Consider the following 9,754-nt stretch of genomic DNA (forward strand, 5'->3'; position numbering starts at 1 on the left):
GGGGACCGTTGGATTCAATTTGTGCGGCCCAAATAAATTGATGCATTGGCTCCAGATACAAAGATCTGGAGGGGGATCCAATTCCGTTGGAAAGGCCATGCTTCTACGTGGCGCAATATCATTGGTAAATCCATTGCAATTTGCAATGCGCGCGGGTTCCACTTCCAACGGACACAACAAACTCTACAATCTTCTATCCGCGCCTTCCACCTCATCTTCCAGCCATGAACTGAAACAAATAGCGCCCAGAAAAACCCAATCCTTCAAGCTTCGAGCTTTCAGCAATGGAGAATTTTACAATCCCCTGCAAATCAAGCCCTCCAACGGCCATCGTTCCCCCCAAATTTAGCAACCCATCTGAATTCTCACCACGACAAACCAAACCCACAATCTCTTTTTCCAGAAAAACCCTCCCAAAATGCTCAGACTCTCACTTGAATTACCTCTGCAAGAATGGCCAGCTCACCAAGGCCGTCACGGTTCTTGAATCCATTGCCAAAAGTGGGTCGAAGGTAACTTCCACTACCTACATGAATTTACTTCAATCTTGCATTGACACCAATTGTATTCAACTGGGTCGGAAGATCCATGAGCGTATTGATGTAGTTGAGGAATTGAACCCTTTTGTTGAAACGAAGTTGGTGAGTATGTATGCGAAATGCGGGTTTTTGGATGATGCGCGCAAGGTATTCTACGCAATGCGTGAGAGAAATTTGTACTCTTGGTCTGCCATGATCGGTGCGTGTGTCAGAGACCAGAGGTGGAAAGAGGTGGTGGAGCTTTTTTACTCGATGATGAGAGATGGGGTTTTGCCGGATTACTTTCTGTTTCCTAAGATATTGCAGGCTTGTGGGAATTGTAGGAATTTAGAGGCCACAAAATTGATACATTCCATTGTGGTTCGGTGTAACTTGAGTAGTTGTATTCAAGTGAACAATTCGATACTGGCAGTGTACGCAAAGTGTGGAAAATTGAAGTGGGCAAGGAGGTTTTTTGACGACATGGATGAGAAGGATGGGGTGAGTTGGAATGCAATTATATCTGGTTATTGCCACAAAGGTGAGACTGAAGAAGCACAGAGACTGTTTGATGCGATGAGCAAAGAAGGGATTGAACCGGGGTTGGTAACTTGGAATACATTGATTGCTAGTCATAACCAGTTAGGGCATTGTGATGTCGCTATGGAACTGATGAGGAGGATGGAGAGCTGTGGGATAACTCCTGATGTATATACTTGGACTTCTATGATTTCGGGGTTTGCTCAAAACAACAGGAAAAATCAGTCTTTGGATTTGTTGAAGAAGATGCTTTTGGCAGGGGTACAACCAAATGGGATTACAATCACTAGTGCAATCTCAGCTTGCACATCTTTAAAATCACTCAACAAAGGGTTGGAAATCTATTCTATTGCTATAAAGATGGGTTTCATTGATGACGTACTGGTCGGAAATGCGCTCATTGGTATGTTTTCAAAATGTGGGGAACTGGAAGCTGCTCAGAAGGTCTTTGTTAGGATCCCAGAGAAAGATGTCTATACCTGGAACTCAATGATAGGAGGATATTGCCAAGCTAGATACTGTGGTAAGGCCTATGAACTATTCATGAAGATGCAGGAATCAGATGTGCATCCCAATGCTGTGACCTGGAATGTGATGATCACAGGATACATGCAGAGCGGAGATGCAGATCAAGCAATGGACCTCTTCCAAAGGATGGAAAAAGACGGGAAAGCTAAACGAAATACAGCATCTTGGAACTCTCTTGTCTCTGGCTACCTGCAACTTGGGGAGAAAGACAAGGCACTTGGGGTATTCAGGCAGATGCAGGCCTACTGTGTTAATCCCAATTCTGTTACTATATTGAGTGTCCTGCCTGCTTGTGCGAATTTAGTTGCCACGAAAAAGGTGAAAGAGATCCATGGTAGTGTATTGCGTAGAAATTTGGAGTCCTTAGTCCCTGTTGCAAATTCCTTGATAGACACCTATGCCAAATCGGGAAATATAGCATATTCAAGATTCATATTTGATAGAATGCCATCCAAAGATATCATCACTTGGAACTCACTAATTTCTGGTTATGTCTTGCATGGTCTTTCAGACATTGCACTTGACCTTTTTGATCAGCTGAAGAAGTTGGGCTTTAAACGAAATAGAGGTACCTTTGCAAGTATCATATATGCATACAGTCTTGCTGGAATGGTAGACGAGGGGAGACAAGCTTTTTACAGCATCACTGAAGACTATCAAATCATACCAGGTCTAGAACATTATTCAGCTATGATAGATCTTTTCGGGCGTTCAGGTAGGCTTCAAGAAGCAATGCAGTTTGTTGAAGATATGCCCATAGAACCAGACTCCTCTATTTGGGCTGCCTTATTTACAGCATGTAGGATTCATGGGAATCTTGCCTTGGCAGTTCGTGTGGGGGAGCATTTACTCGACTTGGAACCAGGGAATATTTTGATTCAACAGTTACTGTTACAGGCATATGCACTATGTGGGAAGTCTGAGGATACTTCAAAATTGAGAAAGTTCGGTCGAGATGCTGCAATAAAGAAATTTACTGGGCAGTGCTGGATTGAGTTCAAGAACTCGGTGCATATGTACACTGCAGGTGACAGGTCGAAGTTATGCTCAAACTTTCTAAATTCGTGGTTACAAAACATAGACGAAAAAGCAAAGAGACCTGATTTTTGTAATGAGCTTTGTGTTGAGGAAGAAGAGGGGGGTATTAGCTGGGTCCATAGTGAAAACCTTGCATTTGCTTTTGCTCTCATTGGCTCCCCAAGTGTACCCCGAAGTATTAGGATGGTGAAAAATCTGAGAATGTGTGGAGACTGCCACAGGACAGCCAAGTATATATCTATGGCTTTTGGGTGTGATATATATTTGAGTGACCCAAAGTCGTTTCACCATTTTAGTAATGGCCATTGTTCTTGTGGTGACTATTGGTAGAGAGGTCATCATGGAAAATCATCAAAGGCCAAAGTTGAAAGATCAGGTGCAGCGAAACGGGGCTTGTTAAAGGCACTATTGCAGCTAACATTCAACTTCATTTTGTATAGTCACATCAACTCCAATCCGTCAACATTTTTTAGTTTGAAGCCAAACTTAGGCTTCGCTGTAGCTCTGTAACTCGGCCGCAAGAGCAGATTCAATACCAATGTTTAGAGAGAAGCCTTCGATCCTCTTCGTTGTGCAGAACTCAGCCTGCTCCAATTTGACCAGGCTCACCCCTGAATATCTAGGAGGGGGAAGCCAATCAAGGAGCACAGTTTGCCTAGAGGATTTGTAAGACTTTTGGGTTTAGGTGAGGGCCCTTTTTTCTTTCTGATATTCTTTGTATACAAACAAAAAAAAAACATTATTTAATTAGCATTAAGCATTGCTTGGACATGTTTCACATTTTCCCTCCCCATGTAACAACTCATTCATACTGAAAAGATCAATTGATGTGAAGCGTATGGATAAACGTATGTGTCAGCTTGTGATTTGAAGGTTAGAGAAATGACCAGCTATGCTTCCCTAAAAAGCATGGCATGAGCTCCTCGGAAGCCCTTCTACTCCAAGGCCAAACTACTCATTGACGGGTTTGGATCTGTTTTGTTCTTCTATTGGGTCAACTTCTCATGAAGTCCGTTACAAACAGCATAGTATCCACAAAGAACAAACTTTTTCCCCAGAATAAAGTTAATTTCTGCGTATGATCTTTGCTCAGCTTAGGTTCCCTCTCTTTTTTTGGTCAATGTTGGAGCTTGGAATCAGATTTCATTTCTGTACAAACCCACTTAATCTTTTTATGGCATATATGTGTCGTTAATCTGCTATCGCCAGTCCAAACCAGTCCAATCCAATCCAATCCTAACCTTCGCTCGACCTACCTTATTTGCCTTGGATTTTAATTTGATCATTGATAGATTACTGCATTTATCCTTGTTGCTGGTTGAAAGTTGAATGCAGGCCTCTTAAGATTTGGAATGCTGAGGAAGCTGTGAAATATACATCCCAAAAACCCAAATCACCACCTCTCACAAGTTACTTGCATGGCAAGCATCCGGATGAAGATTGCCGAGGACATTGCGGAGATGGATCATCCAATTTGGTTTATGCCGAAAACGTTAACAGAAAAATTAAGATTAATCAGAAGAAAGTAATGTACAAATTGTATTGGTGATCCTGTGTTTGTCCAGGTTGGTTATGGGGTGGTAAAAGAGCTAGACGGGCACTTGTGTGGACTGGTACCTTGGGGCGGAGGTGGAGGCAGATCATGGGATGACGGAGTGTTTTCTGGTATCAGCAGATTCATTTGACAAGAACAGCAGACGGTGTTTGCTCAATCCACATTGAGTACGATCGAAACGGCCAATTCATCTGGTCTGTTAGGCATGGAGGCAATGGAGGAAATTCCTCACGTCGTGTAATAATCCTTTATCTATCTTCATTCTATTTGGTTTGATTTTTTACGGGCCTAAGTAACAATCCTTAATTAAGGTGACGGCTATGGAGACCATAGGTTATTTATCTTAATGGGCCAAGTTCTCTTAGACCTTTGGTTCAGTCGTGTCGATATTTAGCAAGGTATGTTGAAAGAAAAAAAGAAAGAATTGTATCCACTTTGAAGGTTAAAAAGTGGATTAATACATAAGGAAACTCACATTTTTCCTATCATTAGAAAAATAGTAGGGTTGAAAGATATATGTTTCATCATGTCTAATCTCCTTTTAATAATTGACAAAAAATAATTCACGTCTTCAACATACATTGAGTTTTATGTACCGAACAAGCTCTTAATGAGTAATCTAATCCAATTCAATAATTCACGTCTTTAACATACATTGAGTTTGATGCACCGAACAAGCTCTTAATAAGTAATCTAATCTAATTATAGAATTGAATAGTAATGTATAACTCATTATTCAAGTTGCACACCAATTTTCATTCGTGACGTAATCCACCATTCCTTAAATGTAATAAGTTATCAAATTCAATCCAATCATACATGACAAACATAATCGGGTCGTCGTTTTGGAAAAGTATGAATGGATTTAGCTAGCTAACCTAACTTTTTAAGAAAAAGTAATGCTGATGGTGAGAATTTCAGGTAAAGTTGATTTAGAGAATGACATATTAGTGAAAGTTTGCTGCTGTGGCTGTACATTCACCAACTCAATGCCATACACAGTTGTAAAGCCAAACTTTAATCAGAAACCGTGCATGCATGTATATGATGTCAAACTGCACCACCATCACAAGAAATTTTTAGTTGTGACAGGAACACAAGTGATACACCATGTGTTTTAATAGGAGTGGTAGGAAATTTTATTTTTTAAATTATTAACTTTTTAGCACACATATCCCATAATTTATATAATAACACGTGATGTACTATCTCATGTATCGATTACACTGAAAAATCTCTCCACCACCACCAGTGTCATCGCTCAACAAGTGACGCAAAGCAATTGGGAGAATAATATAAATAGAAAGAAACAAATTTGACTAGATCATCAACTGCTTTTGATTAATTAATTAAACATTTTTTTAGGTAAGTACTTGAAGTAATTATTTATCAAAATTTTTTTTTTTTTTTTTCTTTATCAAGTGCTTTTATATTATCTTTCTTAGATTTTATACTTACATATGAAGCCAAAGAGAAAAAAATTATAGAACTTTGGAAACCTAGCTAAAAGGTTTTCCATTTTGTGCAATAAACTATTAGGTTTGTTATAACTTCTTCCACCTGATATTTATATATAATAGATATATGAGTCCACTACTCAACTGCCTTAAATAATAAACACCCCTTTTAAATTAGCTTCCCGGACTATAGCACCAAAAAAAATAATTATTAATATAATTAGAGTAATGTTAATTATTTAGACACGGAAAATTGATATACTCCCTAATACAGGTAGATCTCACATAAAATGATAATGTTCATCTAACTAAAAATGTATGCGTCAGCGATTATGACAATTCGTGTTTCTAAATAACATTATTTGTATTTCACTTCCAACTCTTTCCCTTCATCTCAGGTCAACAGATCTTCTCAATTCAAAGATCCCCTAGATCATACACATTCCAGTTGACCGACTAATTCTAATTGTGAGAGACCCCCCTAGAATCTAAGAGTGAGCTACATGTGAAAGATACATGTAAAATGCGGTTGTGTGCATGAGCTGATCAATAACAGCTTATAGCTGACATGAAAATGAAGTGTCACTTAATTTGGTAGACCTAAGTGAATAATTAGGGTTAGGTATCAGATTATATGGCATGATTAGTATAAAAAAAATGCCAATAAATATAAAGAAACATATAAGATGATGCCAAACAAGATGGAGAATTGGAGATGCATGGGACCTATGACCTATATATGTTGTGCCGTATGGATAATTGATATGCCACTTGTTGTGGGAAATTCCAGAACAAATGATGTCAGATGGCAAACTAATAATTAAATTGGATCTGGCAATCTGCTACCATATATAACCCACGAACGATGGACACCAAGATTCTGTGCTAGAGTTTATCCCTGCAGCTTAGCTTTTTGCATGGGGCAATGCAGTTATGCACGTTGATGCAAAATGCTATGTCGACGTAGTAATTAATTATTAAAAAACTTTAAAGAAAAGTTCTTGGTACTGTTATTTAAAAAAAATTATATTTTTACATTAAAAATTTAATTTTAGTATTATTCACTTTACTCTTTATTTTGTCTTTATCTTTAAAACTAAAAAATTTTATGTAATTTTCTTAATTATTAATGTTCATGACCACGAAAAGAAAATTATACATAGCAACCTTTCAGGATTGCTGAAGGTCGCAGGCTCACACAGAGATGATGAATGAACAATGCTGCAAATTAACAGGCTGCATCTTCTTCCACCGACAAATAAATAGCCCCATTTTAATTGGTTTGTACCGTATCTAGGGGATAACGTCTTGCCTAGCGAGTGATGTGGCTTCGCGTATGTGTTGTGGTTTTAATGTGGCCTCGCTTGCTAGCGATTGTTTGATGTAGTCTTGCTTGTGTGGCGGTGACATTACTTGTGCTTCCGTATAAATCTGCTAAGTTTGCCATCTTTGTTTCTGATTTGTTACGGGAGTGCTTGTGCTAGTGTGTGCGAGCCAATTAGCTGTATTGTCTTCTTGTAAAAATTTAGAATCACTAATTGTATATGTATAGGCTACAGCCTATAATATATAGTCGCGCGATAATTTGAAATTTCATCCATATGCATGTTATATATACATAAAAGGCAAGGCCCTTGCATAATGCTTTTATATTTTGGTCTTGTTGGTTTCTCTCATAAGGAAGTTCATGTATGCATACCTTATTTCTTTCCCGTTCAATAAAATTGTTTGAACACATAAAACTGACATAAAATCTTTTAATACAAGTACACTCTTTTATTATATATGAGTTTTGGCTATATTATAGATTATGTCATTAAGCATCAACTTCGCATGTTCAAATAGCCAATGGCGAAGCCAACTAGGGTCATTGACTACTCATGACCCCACTTGCTTCATAGCCCCCAAGGAATATTTATATAATATTTGTTCGTGACTAATATACACAACTGCGGACTAAAAAAATGAGTCAAAAACACTAAATTACGACCTGCTACTTCTGTTGTGTAACTCTATGCATAGTTATTTGTAGTTTTTCTTATTTCTTTGTTTTGTCTTTCTACTAGTATTTCTTGTGTGCGACCCTATGTTCGCAACAAGTGTTTGATTAAATGCTTCACTCTACATGCCTTGGCAGAAATCGATAAAATATGCCATAACTCGTCAGATACCCACTAGGAGCTCGACGAAATGATCTAATGAATTTTTTTTAGCTTATAACCTCATTGTTATAAAATTTTAGCTTCTTCACTGCAAATAGCATCACACTTTCTAATATTTTTCACCTATTTCATATGCATTGAGTTACAAGCACTTTCATTTCATTTCATGTGTAAATTATTGGGGTATTATTTGTGCTGTTTGATGCCAAGCATGCATTGATTCGAAAACCATTTACTTCATTTCTATTAATGTGTTTCGGGTAGTTGCATCTAATTACTCTGTCTCTCTCTCTGTCTCTCTCTGTCTCTATATATATATATAGCATAGGCAATTATGCATAATGCCAATGCTTATCCATATCTCACTGTTCGATATGCGACTTTAAGCTCCCTATTGCTAGCTAGCTATCTTGCTAGTATTGTATAATTTGTATTACACAAAGGAGACACACGTAAGAAGCAATCAGCCGTGATGGACGCCTTAATAATGCTTGTTACTATCTGTTTACATTTTGCGCCCTCATCAGTCATCACTGATGTGAAATGTTAATTATTATGTTATCACTAGTGTTCAATCCAGGTACTAATTCGCGTACGTCGTGTAATTTTGGTAGGGAAAATGGGATATGAATTTCATCCGGGTTCAAATTGTGAAAATTATAAGGATCCTTATATCTTAATTATTTATCGATCATCGTATGATCATAAATTATTTAACTTTTTTTTATTTAAAATTAAACACAAATAGTACATGACGAAAATGGATCGTATAATGTACAATAAACGGTTAGAAAGTGAGAATCCCTAAGATCCCCATAAAGTGGATCCAAAAAGGATCCTCTTCCGGGAAAATGAGTCATTTCCTTTTCTCCACTCTCTCGGAAACCCCCTGCATCATGGTTTTCTATACCGCACTTGTGTTTACGTGTTAACTTCTTAGTGAAATTATAAAATGTAGCTGACCACGTGTCAGCTCTATCAAAGTTCTTCGATAAGCATATAGCCTGCAAGAGTAGCATAAATCTGTTGAACAAAAAATTAAAGGGCCACAGCATGACCACCTTAATTTGTAGCTCAGCCGCGAATAGTTAAACTATCGCAGAATGCATGTGCAAGCAAAACATGAAAACCTTGGTAGCTCGACCGTGAATAGTAAAACTGTCGCAGAATGCATGTGCAATTTATTGAGTACAGTATTTGCATGCAATGAAACGAAATGAATGGTTACAAAATTAGGTTAGCTTTGGGCCTTGGCCAGCTCCTACGTACGTACTTTGTACTATACATTAATTGTCTTTCGTATATCTTGTGAACTAGAATTATCTCTCTACATATTGATAGATACGTCTCAATACCGAATCAACTATAAAACTAATTGACACTACATGAAGTAGTTCAACTTTTTATAAGTACTTGCAACTTCTCTTTTTTTTCTTCTCGATGTTGGATATACTCTCTAATTTATGTTGAATACCCCATCATGAAGTAGTCAATACAATGATATTATCTATTCCGCTCCATGTACAGTGAAAGGGGATTCCCCTGGAAAAGATTTAAACCTTTGCCCGCGTGATTCAAGAAGAAATTACAAATATTTAATTTAATATAATACTATATGGTTTAAAAAATTACTAATTAAGCTAGCTTGCATGCACTGCATGGTGCTTGGCAGCTTGCTCCTGTTTATAATAAGAAAAACTAATGAAAATAATTTGAAAATTTTGAGTTTTAATGATAAGGACAAAATAAAGGGTAAAATGAATAGTACTAAGATTGACTTTTTAATGTAAAAATGTGGTTTTTCATTAAAGTAAACTGTACTAGAGATTTTTCATTAAAATTCCCTTTATAATATGGTAAAGAAAAATGGGGCCAATAATGATAATGAAAACAATAGGGACTGAATGAGCTGTTCATCATGTAATTAAAATCATCAAGACCCGAGGAAAGCAAAAT

At 37.4% G+C, this 9,754-nt stretch overlaps 1 protein-coding gene across 4 annotated transcripts; it reads left to right on the forward strand.

Moving 5' to 3' along the window:
- Positions 1-180: 180 nt before the first annotated feature.
- Positions 181-4,524, forward strand: LOC126633225 (pentatricopeptide repeat-containing protein At1g19720). 4 transcript variants are annotated; one of them, XM_050303799.1, is made up of 2 exons: positions 181-3,309; positions 3,484-4,524. In XM_050303799.1, exon 1 carries the CDS (start codon positions 285-287, stop codon positions 2,952-2,954), a length of 2,670 nt encoding a protein of 889 aa, XP_050159756.1. In that variant the 5' UTR covers positions 181-284; the 3' UTR covers positions 2,955-3,309; positions 3,484-4,524. The 4 variants fall into 4 exon arrangements, with proteins under 4 accessions (XP_050159756.1, XP_050159755.1, XP_050159757.1 ...); XM_050303798.1 differs by having other exon boundaries at positions 3,498-4,524; XM_050303800.1 differs by lacking the exon at positions 3,484-4,524 and having other exon boundaries at positions 181-1,581; positions 1,663-3,471.
- Positions 4,525-9,754: the final 5,230 nt, after the last annotated feature.

Source organism: Malus sylvestris, chromosome 8, assembly GCF_916048215.2.
Source record: "Malus sylvestris chromosome 8, drMalSylv7.2, whole genome shotgun sequence".
Classification (NCBI taxonomy): domain Eukaryota; kingdom Viridiplantae; phylum Streptophyta; class Magnoliopsida; order Rosales; family Rosaceae; genus Malus; species Malus sylvestris.